The sequence below is a fragment of the Chiroxiphia lanceolata genome, chromosome 5 (genome assembly GCF_009829145.1).
Source record: "Chiroxiphia lanceolata isolate bChiLan1 chromosome 5, bChiLan1.pri, whole genome shotgun sequence".
In the NCBI taxonomy this organism is placed as follows: Eukaryota; Metazoa; Chordata; class Aves; order Passeriformes; family Pipridae; genus Chiroxiphia; species Chiroxiphia lanceolata.
This window is the reverse complement of record NC_045641.1, coordinates 48,570,917-48,589,417: the sequence shown is the minus strand read 5'-3', so window position 1 is coordinate 48,589,417 and position 18,501 is coordinate 48,570,917. Positions and strand designations below refer to the sequence as shown.

At 43.0% G+C, this 18,501-nt stretch overlaps 1 protein-coding gene across 9 annotated transcripts; it reads left to right on the top strand.

The window, feature by feature from the left end:
• The first annotated feature begins 203 nt into the window (after nt 1-203).
• Nucleotides 204-15,698, top strand: STRA8 (stimulated by retinoic acid 8). 9 transcript variants are annotated; one of them, XR_004357352.1, is made up of 10 exons: nt 204-484; nt 901-1,098; nt 2,801-2,876; nt 4,323-4,407; nt 4,799-4,951; nt 8,008-8,290; nt 9,530-9,606; nt 11,272-11,383; nt 14,368-14,538; nt 14,859-15,698. XR_004357352.1 is itself a non-coding variant. In XM_032689412.1 (9 exons), exons 2-9 carry the CDS (start codon nt 991-993, stop codon nt 14,931-14,933), a joined length of 969 nt encoding a protein of 322 aa, XP_032545303.1. In that variant the 5' UTR covers nt 204-343; nt 901-990; the 3' UTR covers nt 14,934-15,698. The 9 variants fall into 9 exon arrangements, 8 of the variants coding, with proteins under 8 accessions (XP_032545303.1, XP_032545308.1, XP_032545302.1 ...); XM_032689412.1 differs by lacking the exon at nt 14,368-14,538 and having other exon boundaries at nt 204-343; XM_032689417.1 differs by lacking the exon at nt 14,368-14,538 and having other exon boundaries at nt 901-945.
• The last annotated feature ends 2,803 nt before the right edge of the window (nt 15,699-18,501 follow it).

The window sequence follows — 18,501 nt, the reverse complement described above, 5'->3', positions numbered from 1 at the left end:
GCTCCCAGCATGCCTTGCCCGCCCTCCTTTTCCCGCCTGTTCCCTGCCCCTCTTCCCTCCCCGCCGGGGCTCAGAGCCCGCGTTTTTTCCGCCTCCTGATTGGCCGCCGTCCGGCGCCGGCTGCGTCGCGATTGGCCGTTGGCCACGTGTGGCTCATGTTGCCTGGCGCTCGCGGCAGAGGCGCGGCGGCCGAGGGCGGCTCCGGGCGGGGCGGCACCGAGGGACACACCCGTCCCTGCAGCGTCCGGCGGCGCCTCAGGGGCTTCCCCCGGCCGGCCTGTCCCCTCCCGGCTGCGGAAGGAACAGCAGGGGCGGGCCTTCTTACCCCTAGGCTGTACTTGCGGTCGGTAGCGGGGCAGTGGGCGTTGGCCTTCCAGTGGAAGGCCGGGAAGGGCTTCCCAGACGGGTGCCTCAGGCTCTGTCAGGCCGGCGGGGCAGCTGCAGCAGGCCTGGCTGCGCCTGGATCTGGCCCTCTTGTGCAAGTGTATGTCTGATATCGTTGCCTGTACGAATGTAACAGTTAATTGGGGAAAGAAATCCAATGTTGTAAAGAAGTCTGTCACTTAGTAACATCTGTGGAAGGAGAGGAGTCAGTGCTTTGTGAAGCCAAGCCCTGGATATTTGATGGAAATGGGGAAGTGTGCAGGAGGTGGGAGGCCAGCTTAAGCTGTGTTGCAGTTTATTGTTAGTGTTTTAGTAAGTACTTAACAGGCAGGTATCTGTCAGGCAAAGAGAACATTTCAAACTCCATGATTTTCTACACAAAGATAAGCTGGAATGCCCTTGTCAATCAGCCACATTTTTTTGTTTGTTTGTTTTGGTCTGACCACTATGCAGGCTGTAAGATTTCTTTTTCTTCACTTAGATATTTATTCAGTATAAATAAATGTTGCATTGCAGCTTTCGGCAGAGACAGCTGGAGACTGTAGGAAGATACATGCCAGAGTGAGTCTCAATCCCCTGACACACCTGTAAGAGGTAGAACACTGTATGGCAAAGCAGCACTTGCCACAGGCACACCACCGGGTTCCTCTGGCAAGACTCTTCAACAGCTTGCGGGGAAGAGTTTTATCCCAGTCAGACAACTGTGCCTCAAAGGTGCGGAGCAGCGACTACTTCCCTATCCATCACTATAATACATAAGCATGTTCAAACTTAACCAGGCTTAGGTTAAATTTATGAGGATGACCACTGTATCTTAATGGGTGCTGGTGTGTGTGTAACTTCACTATATGCACCTTTCCTGGATCTCTTTAAAGCTGCCAACTCAGCATAAGCAAGTTGTTCAGTTTGTAGTTTCTGGGTCATGGGTCTATCATGTGCCTTGTCTGCACTGTTCTTACAGGCTTTTTTGCTGCATTTTTCTAGCTTTGCGTTTTCTTTTATAGTGTTTTGGAAACAAACCAAGGGATCTCATGATGGAGTTATCTTGATTTCACAGCATTTTGCTCTGAAATTAGAATAGTGAGTTTAGGGACAGAAGAAGTTAGAGGGGAGGGAGAAATTCATTCAGCCTTATGAAGTGCACTCTGTCTTCAAGACACTCTGGAAAAATAAGATCAGGGAAAAAACAACCACCAGTACTGTTTCTTTGTCTCTTCTAAACAAAGAAACTATTTAATCAAAATTGTTTATAAAGATGAAATTTACTCAAAATACTACTGAGCAGATTGATATTGCTATGCTGGAGGCAGAGAAATAAACATCAGGAATCTTTTCTCAACCCTGCCACCAATTCATTTGGTTACATTGTTTACCTTCAGTTTTCCAGTTTGAAAAATGGAGAGGGCAATGATTGTTTAGGACAGGAATTGTCCTTGTACAGGGCTATGAACATGCCAAATCCTTCTATATGAGGCTTATACCTGCTCAGGCCCTTAACTCTCATGTAGGTTGAGGTAAGAGTTTGGTTTCCCATGTTCTGAGCAAGACGCAAGTTAAGCTGAAGTCATCATGATCTCAGAAGCCAAAACTAAACTACTACTTCCTTTGCCTAGTCTAAGGAGACTATGTTCACATGCCAATTCTTAAAATTGCTTTTTCATAGTATCATGTGCCACTTGTGCGACATCAGGGGGTCAAGGAAGTTTAGTATCTTGAAAAAGCCTAAATACAGAAGGTCACTTGTATCCTTAGTGTTTAGTGTCTTGCTAAAATATCTGGCGTGAAAGCTCTGCAAGGTAGACATCCCATCTAAGGTGATCGTGGATGGTCTCACCGCACACATAAATCTTCAAATATTTTGGAGATGTGTATGTTTAAATGCACTGGTCATATGTTTTCAGTTATGTCTGGTATAAATGATGGAATGATGTGCAGCACTGAAGTTATTCCAGTTTACATCGGCTGAGAGTAGAACATGGCAAAGGCTTCTCCTAGCAAAATTCTCATGGGAAATCATTACTAAAATCTTGTGCCTTAAGTTGGTAGGCATCCAACAGGGATTCACAGCATGGTATTTCTGGACATGCTCCAAGAAGAGAATGATCCAAAAAAGACCATTTGCTGATGAAAAAAGATCAGAGTTAAGTAGCAAATGTCTATGAGACTGGGTGTGATGTGTATGTATTGCTTAATATATACAAATATTTATATTCTATGTTGAAGTTTACTGTGTTATTAATTATTTTCCCTTTTCATATGTATAAGGGTAGCTAGTGAAACAACATCTTTTTTTCACAGAGACATGGAAATTACTGAAGGTCAAAATGAAGGAAAACTGAAGAAAAAAACAAGGCATTTTCAAACATGAATCTAGTTAGAGCAGAGAATAATCAGTTCCTTTTCTTCTTATGTTTAGTATCAGGTTTTGCGTAAGGCTAAGACATCTATCCAGAAGTTGGAGCAAACCTTGTGTTCTTTGCTGAAGATGAAAGGTAACTATGCAAGTATTTGCTTGGACAAAGTGCCTGCACTTGGTTTCTATGTATTTGCTAAACAGAGACAGATAGGTGCACAGCTGAGCCCATTAAAGCATCACAGCCAACTGTGGCTTTAGTTGTAGCAATAAGCAAGGGATAGCGAAAAGTCTATCAACCCACTAAGCACTGCATCTCGGAAATCCCCCTCTAACTCGGTGTTTCCTACTCCCTCCCCAGCCTAGGTGCAGAAAGGAAACAAGCATTTCCTGCTATCCCATGGCAGCAGGCCTGAGTGCCCTTGGCACACTGCTACCGATTTGCCCCCAGCAGGTGTGGCCTGGTGTGGGTCCCCATGCTGGATCCTTAGGCTCTCACTAAGGAGCCTCACTCACTGTGGGAGCGAGTGTGCTCCTCCCGGCCGCAGCAATGTGGTGCAGTGCGAGTCACAGCCCTCAGGACCACCCAGCGGTGTGAGAGCTTGAACTGCAGGCTCTGGTGTGAGGTAGGATTTCCTGGTGTAGGAAATGGAAGCCTCTGATTAAGAGTTTACTGTGATAAAAATGGCTAAGAGAGATGGTACAGTTTTGTTTTCTTTCCGCTTGATGGGTCATCTTCCTGCCCTCCTCTGTCACAGCCTGTGACACTGCGTCACGCGGGTCAGCATGTGCTGTCGGCAGCTGAGGCAGCTCCTGCTGCGGCTTCGCACCCTCAACAATGAGCCTTCTGTTTACTGAAGCTGGCCACTGCCTCCACTGGCAGCAAGTAGGACTAAGGGCGTATAGGGTAGAGGCTTTGGACATATTTTTTTGTCCCCTCAAGTGTCCAAATTCTCGTCAGCTAGAAAAAAAAAAATTGCTGTTTATGCAACTTGCACCTCCAATAATTTACATCGATTAGAAGTCTCAGTGCTTACAATGAACAATCTTATCTGAAACCACATCTTTGGATGACCCGTAAAAGTAAGTCATAGGTAGAAAGAATATTTTGACAGAGCAAAACTGAAGGGATCACAAGCGGTGAGGCTGGCCAAGTGGAGCTTGGAGGCAAGCTTCTCCTTGTATTGACTTGCATATATGTAAAATTCATACTGCTTGTGGTAATGACAGCTTGGATGTCAGAGTTTTTTACATGCAATTTGTTCATTATATGGTAATCACAAAATACTGTATTGACTAGTGCATGCCTGAACTTCGATTTGCTTGTTGTTTTCACCATCAGTTTTGTCAGATCAGTGTTAGGAACAAGGCATTGATTCTAAGTTCCTCAGTGTTCATAACCTCCCAATGATGCTAGTCACATTGTAGGAGAGGCAGATTTCTTCTTTCACATTATTTTTGCCTCATGAAAAGCTCTGGCTCATGAAGAACCAGTTATTGAAAATACTCTGTTTGGTTGGGGCTGAGGGTGAGTGAGAAGCCAAAAGTGCCACTGATGTAACAGTAACCTTTCTGCTGACAACAGAGAGCTACAGTCTGGAGGATGGGAACCCATCCAGCTTGGAGGAAGTCAGGGAGGAATATGTCAAGAGGCAATTCAGCAATCACAGGTAAGGGCTTATACCAGTCAAGAAAAGATGATAATACTTTGCACTTGCTTCCATCCCGGCATCTCTGAACCTCTTTGTCATTGTTACTGTATTTCCAAGCAGAGGTCTTTCATCATGAGAAAAGGATGAAGAGATTTCCCCTGGACCCCTGTAATCCCATGTAGTACACAAACATGCTAAGCATGTTGTTGATCTCATTTCCAGTCAGTGCATTTATTTTCTTTTCCTTCTATATAGCTGATCTCCACCAAGGACTTCTCATTCTCCTGCAAAGCAAAAGAAGGAGGGAAAAGCTGGCTTGGGAAGAATGGCCCTGGACTCTGGAGTGACCATGACAGGGGTCCAGTTAAGAAATTGTTCATGTAGCTTTTCTCTTTTGTGTTCTTTCCAGCATTATATCAGCCTCAGAAGACGTGAGTGAAAGTGACTCTGCCATCTGGTATTTGATTCAAGAATGTGAAAAACAAACACTGGAAGAAGATGGGAAGCCAGAACTGATCCAGTTTTCAGACACTTCTTCCCCAGATCTAGTGGAATTTGAACGGTAAGTGCACGCCATGTTGCCTTCAGTTTTTCAACTTGTTTGCATTAACACTGTGCATTGAGTCACTGCTGTTCATGCAGCCCTCCTGGAGCCTGAATCTGCCTCGCAGAAGCCTTGTGCCAGCAACTTTGGCCCTGCTGGTGATGAAGCTGATCACTTCCCAAGTCCTTTACCTGTGACTTGCATGTGAATGAACTCTCAGCATCATAGCAGTCCCCAGCTTTCAGGCCCTGGTAAATCCCTGAGGATTTTTCACCCCTTCTCAAGAAAAAGAAGAAGATTTCTTTCAACTCTTTCATTCCCTGTCTGCCCACGCTTTACCACTGTCCATATGACTTTCAGAGTACAATGGAACATACTTGCTAACAGTAGTGCTTTAACAGGCAAGCTCAGGTGAAATAGGAGGTTATTAATCCAGGATGATTTATGCAGGTGTGTGTCCCTGTTTGTTTGTAGTATCAGTACCCTCATAGAGTTGTATCCCTGCAATGGGGCTAGATTTTAGGAATGTAGGAATTGCTGCACCAGATGAAATTGTCAAGAGTCTAGCTGTATGTGTTCTAGGGAGGTGCAGGAACCAGAGGCAGAGCATACTTTCCCCTACAGTGATGCTCATCCTGCCTCTAATAGCATTGTATGAGAAGCTTGAACACTGTTGCCCCTTCCCGAAATAGACCTTCAGCTGTTTGCAGCTTGGAATACTTTTTTAGTGGGATCAGAGCAGGCTAAGGCTGCATTCAACTAAGGAAGATCTTGTTGTTCTCAGCCTGCAGGCTGCAGAATAGGGTGGTCTGGAAGATACCAGAAACCATTCCTCAGAATATCTGCAACGCAGGGGAGGAGGGGAACCTAAACTCTTGCATGTGTGTTACTTATAACTAGTGGATGTGAGTCCATAACCCCCTCCAGGATCAGCTCCTAAGTGCCTGATGCAGGACCTAAAAATCAAAGACCACTGTTCTCATGTCAGTGGTCCATTATTTCAGCCAGAGGTTGTAATGGGTTTTTTCAAAGTTATTAATATCTTAAAACTGAGTATGTTATACACCACGTTCTTCCCCTTGCTGTCAGACAGCACTAGGAGGTTTTATCTTGCTTTTCCAATGGGTTAAATGATTATTTGATTGTAAAGATGTGAGAAATAGATGGATGTGTAATCTATCCTGTACCATCAAGCAGTCGATTTCACCCTAACCATTCCAAAGAACATGCAGTGCAGAAGAATCCACATCTGGCATCCTCTTCCACAGCATCGCCACCATTAACAAACACCTCCGCAGTTCCTTTTCTTTTGCTTCAAACTGCTGCTTATTTCTAAAATTCCCTTGGATCACCGTGTTTTTCATCAAATGGAGCCTGCAGCTGTGCCAGCAGATGGCACCAGCCTCCCACTACGGCTCCTTTTTTTTGCTCCCGTGAGAATCGGAGATGGCCTGTAGTAAGGTACCGTTTACAAGACCTTGAAATGTGCTGAATAAAGATTTTCAGGGTTAGAAAGCTCTGCTTCCTCAAAGGCTGCATGACAGAGCTGTAAACACCTGACTTTCCCATTCTTCACTGACAAGGTAGACCAGGGCCTGTACTGTGTGAACTCTGGCTCTTACCCTGCAGTCTTACGGCATGTTGCATTTGGTTCATAGCTAATTCTTGTCAAAAAACGATCTTTTATAACAGACGTAAAACGACAGGGACTCTTCAGCAAAGAAAATAGCAGTCTTTTGGTGATTGTTTAATCACATTATTTGGGCAGCATCAGAAATGCTTTGAGCTTCAACAGGCTGAGTTTTCTCCCCATGTCCACCAGCAGGAGCTACATTGGTAGGACTGCATGGTACTCTGTCCAGTGCAAAATGTGGTTGTCTCTTTCCAGCTGGGAAGGAAATAGTTGAGTTCTGCTTCAAGGTTACTTTCTTTAGCAGAGCAGTCTAATGGTGATTCATATTCTTCTGCCTGAGAAACTCCAGATCCTTTGTTTGGAGCTGGATATCCAGAAACCTTAGCGAGTGAAATACCTTACATGAGAACACTTATTCCCCTTCCAGTATTTTGTCTCCAACAATGGTGGACAATACTCCAGAGTATGGAAACTGGAGTTTAAACATGCTTATGTGTGTGTACAAAATTATCTTGTCAATATTAGTTTGCTGGAACAAATATTTAAAAATAGTAAAGAAAAGACTAAACTCTTTTGAGTTACTTTGTCATGCAATACTGTTCAGTTAATCAGGAAATGTGTTCATTTGTGAATCATTTTGAGCCCAAATGTAGTAAAAATGCCTGCTGTTTATAGAACTCTTGTTTGTACTCCTTTGAGTTTGTTATTTTCATTTGAGAAGCTCTAAGCATTTAATTAATGTAAAATAACCTTCAGTGTCGCTTTCTGAAGTAGACATTATTATCCTTGGTTCACTGTGCCACACAGTGCTAACAGTACAAGCAGGCTTGTTCTGAGATTTAGTGACTGGGTTGAAATTATGACACTTACGTTCCACCACCAGTTTCACTACAGACTGCTTAGAATTCAGTCTTAGGGATGCATTTCCTCAGATGTAAAACGCAGGAAATTTAGCTCCCATGCTTAAGTCGGAGCATCCAGACCTGGGCTAGTCTCCTTCTGTCTGCATGTATAAGTACCTAACACCTCAGACAGGGCTTTAAAGTGTAGTGCAACGCCAGTAAATGTCTAAAAAGTGACTTACAGTGCAAAAGGCTCAGAATGCAAAGGCAAGTAGCTGAAAATTGATTAAGCTCCAGAATGAGGTCTGCCTGTGCAACAAATACAACCTGCAGTGCCTGGAGCTTTTGTTGTGAGGCAGTCCTGCTGAGGCTGTGGCTGGAGCCTGTTTTTTGCAGATGAAATCTTGGCAGAACAGAGTTGCTGAAATCTTCAAACAGTGTTGGGCAATCTTCAATAATTGTATGAAGTCTTAGAGGGGGCAGTCAGTGAAGCAGTTACAAATCAGAGCTACTCCTACTATCCACTCTCCTGCTGATTTTCAGTAGATGGCTACCTCATAGCCTGATCTTAAGAGATGCTCCCTTTCCTTTCATTCCAGATACCTATATTTTTATAAGCATACAATGGACCTGCTGATAGAGCATGGAATTGTTTGCACTGGAGAAGTGCCTCTTCCTGAGGTCTCCACAGCTATTTCCCATTTCTGGCAAGAGCTTTCTGAAGAAAGCAGGGACAGCATCTTGCAGTACTGTAGTCAGAGAGATTTCCTCGTGGATTCCAAGGCTTCTGGCCAAGAGCCTGCATGCACTGAAGGGAGCGTGAGGGACAGCGGAGGTAACAGTGAGGAAGCCAGTGGTTCCTCAGTCTCCACACCAGAGGAAGTAAGTGCTCAGTAACATACATAGTCTGCCTCTGAAACTCCAAGCCTTCAGATGCTAATTGGCTCTGCAGCTTTTAATTGAAAACATACAGTAGTTGTGATTAAGCTTTCTCAAGACCACCTGAATGCATAAGTGGAGACAATAAGCAGTCTTTGAGTAAATGTCTGCACCAACTTTTCTCTTGATAAGATACATAACAAGCTATAGGAGTGCAGTGGTAGTAATCCTGTGCTGAGTAACAGTTAAATTTACTCGTAATTTGCTCCAGGGGCAGGGAGCAAGAACAAGAGTTCCTGTGCTCTGCAAACTCTCTGAGAAGCACAGAAAATCCAAATTCAGAAGGAATACCCAGTTTGCCAAGGCTTGCTGTGTTTTGGGTTGGATGGGTTTTTTTCATCAAAGCACTTGGTAGCAAAGAGACCAGTTCAAGTGGTACAGGGCCAATGACTGCCTGTACCATGCACCTCTGCAGAGCCAAAAAGTCAGTGATTGAGTAGATCATGGCATTTGTTAAAAAGAGATTGATGACATGGATTAAATAACCACTAATTCTTTAGAAATGGTTCCTGGAGCACTGATTGCTGAAGCAACTAACTGCTCAAAGAGATATGTGTCATTTTATTAGCTGCAACAGAGGGACAGATGTCTACCTTTAGCATATAAGGAAATTGCATTGATAAGTTCTTTTTGAGTCACAGGATACAACTCATATTGCTTGTTGCCTTAGGAAATGTCATGGGGATGTCGCATGTACAGCACTTTCTGGCACAGAAAATGTGTGAACTGCATTATGGCAGAGTGAACTAATGAGCTTATTGGTCTGTCACAGGGACCATCTAAACTCCTTTGTGAAATAGAATCAGATTTGGAGAGACTGGCTGGTACAGCTGAGATCTCCAGCCATAAGCAGCAGTCCAGGGTCAAGCCTCAAAAGCACTGATACAATTCATGGGTTTTACTGGTTTTTTTGGGACATGTAATATTAAGTCTAATTCCAAGAGGTTGAAGCACAGGCTTAAGGGAATGGACCTTCACCTTGTGTTCTTAGTCATGAAATACATTTATTCCTTATTATTCCTGACTCCACAAAACCTCTTGGTTTACTCTAGCTGTAAACATACCTGTTAAATATAAAGAAAGAATATCATGTTTTTAAAGGCTTTATTATTAAAAATTATACCCTAGGTAAAAGTTTTAGATGGCTGGATATGTTGACATCTGAAGTGATTTCTCTGCTAGGTAATGTTTGAAGATGCATTTGATGTTGCTGCTGGTTTCCTTGACAGAAGCAAGACTCAGGGAATGTCTAGCCAGAGGTAAATTACAAAGTCACCCCTTTTGGTAGACGCAGTAAGTTAACAGCCCACTGTCAATACTCCACAGCAAGTATTCTGTGGAGTAAGACAATAGCCTACCTCTCTTTTTTGTGCCTAATTTTTAGTAAATGGTTAGAATAGCAACCTCCAGCAACTATGCTCACAATATACTTCCTTTTAGGGTGCAAAAGTGAAATGACTAATGGTCATTTAAAGCAGAATCAGTATGAATCACTTATTAAGAGCAGCCTGTCACTTCAGGATAACTGGGGCCCTTCTGATTTTCTTCACCACTCTGCATAGCTTTCCATTTTTTCAAGTTACAATCCTTTGTAATGTTTTCCTTTTCACTCTCTCACTTACTAGATCTGTGAGGACCATGAGGCATTCCTTGCATAGATCAGCTAATCATAAACTGTACTCTTATTTAATGAGACAAAAATGATAATTTTTTAACATTTTCTCCCTTAGCTTTTTCAAGTACCCTAATTCAGTCACAAAGAGGCGATTAGGTTCAAGTGTGGTTGACCTGAACAGTAACACCAAAGAAACACAGGGCCTATTAAATAATATCTCTTTCCTCTTCAGGTCAGATGAGTTATCTTGAAGAGATCATGTCAGATACAAAGCTGGAACTGTCTTTGATTTTTCCCAGTAGACCAAAGAAAGAAAATGGTTGCTTTCTTCAAGAGGAAAATCACTTTATGACTCATCTTTTATGTATTCTTGCTACTTAGTCTTTGTTAGGATTGTTTCTCTTTGCAAATAGTGTTTTTAATCTGTGAGCGGTTTAATCCCGTTTTCTACTTATATTTCTACATTTAGAGTGCTCTTTAGTCTGAATCTCTTTCTTTCACCACCGTTCCAGATTGCACTTTCAGAAGGGAATGAATTAAAATAAGGTTGTTTTGGCTGTTGATCAGAATATACATGAATGGATAAAAAAGCTTAACAAACATTTATCTATTAAATAACATTTATTAGGTCACAACTGCTGTTTGCATTTAAAATAAGATTAAATATTCCTTAATACTGCAATGTGTTGCCATCATCTTTACAGTCTGTTTTAGGTCCCAAATCATATTAGTATTTCAATAGTCAACATTTATCCTGTTCCCTCCCTTGTAATTCTGGACAGAGGTGTGATGGCAGAACTTTGTAAAATCCCAGGAAGAATATAGAGGTAAGGTCCAGAATGAATAGCTTAGCTTTTTGCCACAGTTACCTGAGTACAAACCTACATGTCATTTCATCACCACAGGTTACTTCATTCACTCAAAAACTTTACAAAATAAGTTCTTCTGAACAACCCTACAAAATACACTACCCAATAACCATAGTTGCTTTCTGTTTTAATGGATATATACTTTACCCCAAAACAATGTTACTAAAGCTGTCATGTATCAGTGGATCTATTTGTTGTGACACTGGTTTCTTGAATTGCTGTTCTCTGTTCTTGCATGTCGTCCTTGCATTTGTTAGATAGTATCTCATGAATACATCCACCACCACTCCTCTCTGCCTTGCTTGGCTATTGTCTTTAACATCAGAATCATCTTGAAAACAATTTGAATTTTTTTTTTTTTTTTAATTTATAAGTAAAATGGAGAGAAAGCAAAGAGAAGGGAACAGGAAATTAAATACACTATCTGGTTCCAATTTCAGTTCAGCAATTGCAAGCTGCAATTCTGATAATCCAGAGGATCACCACAGACTCTATCTGCTGGTCACCGACTTCCTAAAACGCCTCTTCTTTGCTAATACACAGTTTTTCCAGGTAAGCCTTGCCAAAGGATTCCTTATAGAAGGAGCAATGTATTTCTGTCAGTATCAGAAAGGGATTTCTGTATTCTGTACTTCTGATCATATTGTCCAGAATGATTACAAATAAGAACTTGGGGTTCATCACTTCAGATGTGTCAGCAAAGTGTGAGAGGTTATTATTGCTTTGAATATTATTCAAAATGGCAAATGACATGAGGAATTTTAATTTTTTTATTATTATTTTTTGCATGAAAGTTCCTTGTGGAAAAGCTTGAGTGATCTCCTCTGAGCAGGCAAAGCTCACTTTGCAGTTCTCCATTAACCCCCAGCTGCTTCGTTCTGAGCTCAGTATGACCCACCTTCATCTGGGTGCCAGGTTCCCTACTCTGAGACCTCTACTGGCAGGCCTTAGGAGCAGGATATCTGTGTTCTTGAAAGAGCTGATAAGCAGTTCCTGAGCTGCCTCTTGACTTCAGCCTACTGTTGTAGGTTTGCTGAGCCAACAAGTCCTTGTGTTTGCAGTGTTCTTCCTCCCGTTCTTATCTTCCTGCCAAGGAGGTGGCTCAGAGCTTGCACGTGGGTGAAGAACCAAAAGATATCCCTCAGCCAGAGCATGCTTGTTTTGGTTCAGAGTCAACTGTGCCTCCACAGTAGCCATTGGTTTGCTAGTTTCTATTGCCTAGCTCCCACCAATCTCTGGTACTTGAACAGATGCTCCTTTGAATGAAAATAGAGGGTTTTTGATGAGGGATAGTTGTAACAGAAGACAAAGCAAAAACTTGTGTTGCACCACTATCTGAATCTACAGTGACTGCTGAGTGCCATTTGGTTCCTCCATCTCAGGGAGACAGTAGCACTAGACGAGGTACAAAGAATGCCAGAAGGCACAGCAAAGACATTGAACAGGAACTTTAGAGTAGGACTTTTCTACAAAAAAAGACTGAGGGGTACTGCAAGACCATTTTGTTCCTGCACGGTGTGGATTTGGTACATAGAATGATTATTCATTGTGTCTAACACCAGAAGAGCTAGAAAGCACACAATAAAATGAACAAACAACATGTTAAAAACACATTTACAAATTACCAGGTTTAATTCCAGGGGCATCAATCCATGGGCAATTGCTAAATCTGAAGGTCCAAATACAATTTCCAGCTCAGGAGGCCCTCACAGCAGTTTGCTGTAATGTAGGAGCCTATATTGTGAAACAGAGCACACTGTGTGTGCAGTCCTTGCACTTTTTGTCTAAACTTCCTCTCCTGGCCATTGTCAGAGACCAGGCAGTGATCTACACAGCTCTTTGGTCTGTGAATTTCTATGTTCTGCATAATGGCAGAGCTCTTCTTGTGTTTATGTAAATGACCATGAACTGAGCAGGCCTAGAAAAGAAAGAAAAGCTTTAGGCAAGATATGGTATTTTCCAGTTTTAAATTTCTTTTGTGAGTGTCATGCCTGGCATGGTCTCATTTTGTTCTTCTCCTTGGTGCTGCATCGTTGAGCCCAAGTCCATCTCACAGCTCCCAGATGAGGTGGTAAGGGAAGAGGTAGTGTCTCTTTCAAGGTTTGAAGAGGCACATTTAAAATAAGACTAGGAGAATGGGAGCAATGGGAAGACAGGCAGCAAAAGAACCCAAAGTACTGCAAATTGGCAGTTGACTGTACTCTGTGGGTCCAAAAGGAAATAAAAGGCTGCACACACTTCTTTCATGCAGGAACTTTTAGTTGTCTGTGATAAGACAACAAAAAGAGAGTTTGAGCAGAAATCACCAAGGCTAGATAATGTGAAGGTCACAATCTGTTTTGATTTAGACTGCAGTACAGCACATCTAGACAGTGCTGCCAAGAGGCAAAAAAAAAAAATGACTGACAAGATATTTTTTGTTTTGAGAGCAGAAATTTGGATCCATCTCAAAGCAAACAGATTGAGACAGTTATGAAAGTGGTTGCAGAGCAGGGATAGAAGATGTTCCAGCTAGCTTGAAACACACCAACTCAGGCAGCAGCAGAGAGATCAGTATAGGCTACTCACCTTGCCCCAGAATTTGGGCCGCTCAGAGCATCAGAGACTCCTGGACTTAACAGGGAAAGGAACCCGTCCTGCTTACCTTATGGGTATGACTGAACCCCTGCAGACCATTCCCCTTCCCTTGAAATGGTACCTGTGCTGGAACTATGCTAGCCCAGGAGTTTGGACAGTGCTGGGATACATTATCTCAAGGTTAAAGTAAAGTCCTGCTACACTGTGCACACACCTTGTAGAAGATACAGAGGTGGGTAGCAGGTACAGTAAGTACTAAAGTAAGGCGTGTGATGTGCACCCGACTGAAATACAAAAGGCAGCCTATGGTCTCCTTTCATCTGCAGAGCTGATGAGGTAATGGGTTTTATTGCTGGTCATTCATGCCAATGCTATGTTATGCCATTTCTAGTAAACTTTACAGGTACAAAGTACTGCTGTTGGATTGTGTATGGTCACTGTTTTGTAGCCACAGAGCTACTGAGCACAGCTCCTCTTGAGCTGCTGCTCTGGCTCTCAAGGCTGCCAAGGGCATGCACCCCACTGGTATAAAAAACTTCAGAAGGACTGGCACAAGATAAGGGAGGCAATAATTTGGACAAGGAAAGGGAGAGCTCTTAAAAGGGTGGTGATGCAAAAATAAGAACGGGAGCATGCTTCCGTGGTACATGATACAGAAATATTTCTGAACTTGAGATTAGTTAAGCAATCTCGTCATTTTTCAAGAGCTGTTGTCTTAAGGTCACATCATAAGAGAAGCTTAGCAGCAAAGGCAGTAAAGAATTAATTTAGACTGAGGTCCAAAGGTTTTGCCTAAATGAAAGTCAGTGGATTTTTTTCTAAATAGTACTGAGCACCTTTGTGTCTTCAAAGGAACACTTTCTTTTAAAATTATGGATTTTAGATGAGTCACTTGACAAGCAAGTGGGATTTAGTGCTCCTTAAGCTATACATTTTTAAACAGCACCTATTTTTAAAAGCAGTCTTTCCCTAAAGAGTCTTGCATCAATACAGAAGATGGACTAGAGGGACTGCAAGCATGAACACTTTCATCTTCCAGACTTTGATTTCTCAAGAGCCGCTTATTCTCTGTAAGCTGGTGAAAGAGAAGACCACTTCCTTCTGTTGCTAAAAGTGGAGCAAAGCCTGAAGTAGGTAGAAGTTAAGGCCTCAAGAAGCTCTCATATCTTCAGAGCCTGTTATGTGACACATTTGCTACCACAATCAGTAACAGCTGTCTAAATGACAGAGAGTGGAGCCTGGTGATTTCAAAAGGAAATTGGTTGAAAATCTGAGCTATTCTTCATCAGGCATCTCAGGCACTTGACAAGTGCTGGTTGCTGATTCAGAGAGGAGGGAGGGCTCACAGTACAGTAGCTGACACATCAGCTCTTAACCAAACCACTGTATGTTTGAAACACAATCAACTCCACTGGTTTTTAATCCTGCTTGACTTGGGGGGGGCTTTCAGGAAGAAGATCTTCCATACGATTATGAGACTGTGATGCTGAGGTGCACTGAGACCTTCGATGATGAAGATTTCTAAACAGTACCTCTCTTTGCTAATGTTTTGCCAAGCAGTGCCAGGTACACCAGGCACGTGAAGAGGCTTCACCTCCTTCAGTGAAGCACCCCTCTGAGCAGTGTGTGGAGACACTGTGTTGAAGTGGTTTGTTACCATTGACTTCTCCTTCCCTCATTAGTATTTCTTGATATATCAGTTGAGTAATTTATACTTTTAAAAAGTCTTAAAGGTTTTAGCTATTTATTATATCTTAATAAATGTTTTTATCCATCGCTATTTAATGTTAAATCTCACCTCACAAATAAACTGAGGCATGTACAGTTAAGTGACCTTGCCTAGCATAACCTGTGGAAGAGCAGCAGAGAGGCCACATCAGTGGCAGCCTGCGCACTACCATAGGATGCAGGTCTCAAACTGCAACCTGTAAAAATCACCACCCTGACAGTGATTACTTTTCTGGTGCTGTTTTTCAGCTTGGGCTAACAAGGAAAGATGGATTTCCTCACAAAGAGTGGGATGAGGCTCTTCTGTCTCTTTATGAGGACAGCAGCAGTGGGCACCCACTCCCAAATCACCCAGAAAAGTGCAGGCACAATAATACACTTTGGATTATTTACTTTTGAAAAGTGTGTACAGCTGAGTGATCAGCCCTGTGCTCTTCTTCCATATCTAATTCTTTGATGAGTAGTGCTGCTCAAATAGTGTCTTAGAATTAATGTGCTGTGAAAATGAATAAAATCCTTCACATCTCAGAGCTATCATTAAAGGCTATTCTGCAGATTTGAACAAGCTGTGTTCTGATAGTGGTTATGTTGAAGTCATGCTAACAGCCATCACAAACAGAAAGGATAGAAGTTTTATTTTAATACCTAAACTAAAGCTGCCATGCCCAGGTATCGATTGGTCTTCAGCAGCCAGGCTTTTAGACTGAACCCAGGAGGGCTGGGCTGTTGCCCAGCATTGCCTTGGCGCATAAAAGACGATACATTCAGGCAAACACACGGGAGCCTAGTACTGAAGTACAAGGGAAGAATAAGGGCTACAGAGCCCCTTCTGTCCCTGCAGTTGAGGCTGTGATAGCACTCCATGGTGGATGTTTGCCAAGCTGCTGTCTTTTAAATTGGGGGTGGAGGGGTCCTGTTTGGGTTTAAGAGCCCTTTGGAGTTCTCCAGGGTGCAGCCTTGCCATTTCCTGGCCTTTCTAGTGTGTTTCATTTGTACATTCTATCACTGCTTTGAGGCTATAAACAGTGATGGCTTCCCCTCCTCTCCCTCTCATTACAAAATACTAACCACATGCATTCCCTGGGCAGTCTGGGTTTGGGGACATGTGCTGATTGAAATGCATGTACAGACTTTGCATGGGATCCAAGGTCGAATTATTCTTTTCTCTAGCTGATACAAGAAACATATATATGTACCTATGGTAATAAGTGTTTACATTAAGTGTTCTGCCTCTTTTCTTATCTTTGTGTAGTTTTGGGGGGACATTTTAGTTTTTCTCAGTATTGAGGTTGCTTTTTCTAAAAGCTTTTCACTGCAGAAATCATACAGACTTTTCTCATAGAATCATAAAGGTTGGAAAAGACCTCCAAGATCATCAAGTTCAGCTTTTGAGTGAACACCACCGTGGCCACTTGATCATATCACAAAATGCCACATCTGCTCATTTTTTAACACTTTTAACGCTTACAGGGATAGTGACTCCACCTCTTCCCTGGGGAGCCTGTTCCAATGTTTAATCACTCTTTCAGTCAATAAATTTTTCTTGTATTTGACCTGAACTTCCCCTGGCACAACTTGAGGCCATTTTTCCTTGTACTAGGTGCCTGGGAGAAGAGACAAACCCCCACCTCACCACAACCTTCTTTCAGGTGGTTGTAGAGAGTAATAAGGTCTCCCCTGAGCCTCCTTTTCTCCAGACTAAACAGCTCACCTCCCTCAGCCACTCTTTCACTCATAAGACTTGTGCTCCAGATCCTTCAACAGCTTCATTGCCCTTCTCTGGACTTGCTCCAGCACCTCAATGTCTGTCTTGTAGTGAAAGGCCCAAAACTGAACACAGGATTCAAGGTGCAGCCTCACCAGTGCCGAGTACAGGGGGATGGTCACTGCCCTGGTCCTGCTGGCCACACTATTGCTGATACAGCACAGGATGCCATTGGCCACATTGGCCATCTCCTGTTCTATTTGCCACACAACATTTGGTCAGGTTTGTTACATTAATGATTCTTTCACTGTGTCCATCTTAATTACTGCATCAGCTGAGGTCAAACTTGGCAATACTGGCATGTGCTGAGTAGATAAACTTCAAGGGTTAACAACCTTTTCTTATGCTCCCTTCATCGCCACCCTTTTGAAGGCCAGTCCAGGACAGAAGTTAAACAGTGGAATATTTAATTTTCAAATTATTTTCAGCCTGCCACCTACAAGAGAATACAGTTTTAAATGGACACCATACACTATTGTAAATGCATTCCCTCAATCATTAGACATGAGAGCTTCCGATGCTTCACCAGGAGAATTTTAGGTTAAGACTGGCCTGAACAATCATGCAAAACAATAAGTGTGTTGAGTTAATGTGAAAACAATACCTCCCTCAAATAGGAGCAGGCTTTGTGGGCAGTGTAACGACACTAAGGAGAAGATGAAGTGCACATTACTTTGGTTTCTCCTCTTGCATGATCATAGTTTACAAGAGCACAGGCCAGTGTGTAATGTGGGAAGGTGGCTTCCTCTCCTGCAGAGCCAACTCTACAGAACAGAGCTGTTCTGGCCTGGTATGTGTGAGGTCTGCTCTGCCTTGGCAGTGAAGCAGCCCTAATTCCTGAATTAGGGCTGTATTTTTAGGTGTGCACACATTCCACACTGAGCTCAGTGGTTGGTCTGATGGAAACGTTTCATAAAAAAATCTGGAAAAATGTAGGCTAGCAGGCCACTGGGGCAGTGAGGTAGGAAGGAGTTGGAAGCAGAAGGGCAACAGGGATGGAGGAGTGAGAAACATGGACACAGTGGAAGTGCAGACATTGTAGGGGTTTGGGCAGACCAAGCTGAACAGCACAGAATAGGACCCAGTTGCACAGCCGTGTGGGAGCCCCTCACTTTACAACACACTGAGCATAACAAAGGACACTCCTACTGCCCGGGTCATGTCTTCTTGTGAGAAAGCTATGAAAATGAGCCTCTGATTAGCTGCCCTAGAGCCAGTGTACCTAGGTACAAGCAAATACCCATCACTGTTTCTCCTCAGCCAGAACAGCAGGAGCACCTGTCTGGACTTCCCAATTAGCTATCTGCCTCTCTGCAAAGTTGCAAGCAGAGTGACCCCCACACCTGGCTGACATCAGTAAGTCTTGCTGCACTCAGGACTCAGTAGCATGAAAGGGAAATGCAGTTGACAAGTAGCTGGCTGTTGTCCAAGCAATCTGGAGCAGCCTTCAAGTGTTCAGTTTTACACCTGAGGATCATCTGCTTTTCATTTTTTCATTAGGTAGCAAATAAACAGAAGCTGTTCTGCTGTGGTGCAAAGCCAAAGCTATTTCCAAATCTCAAGTGGCCACGTGCAGTTAGGAGGAGTGGTGGCCCTGCAG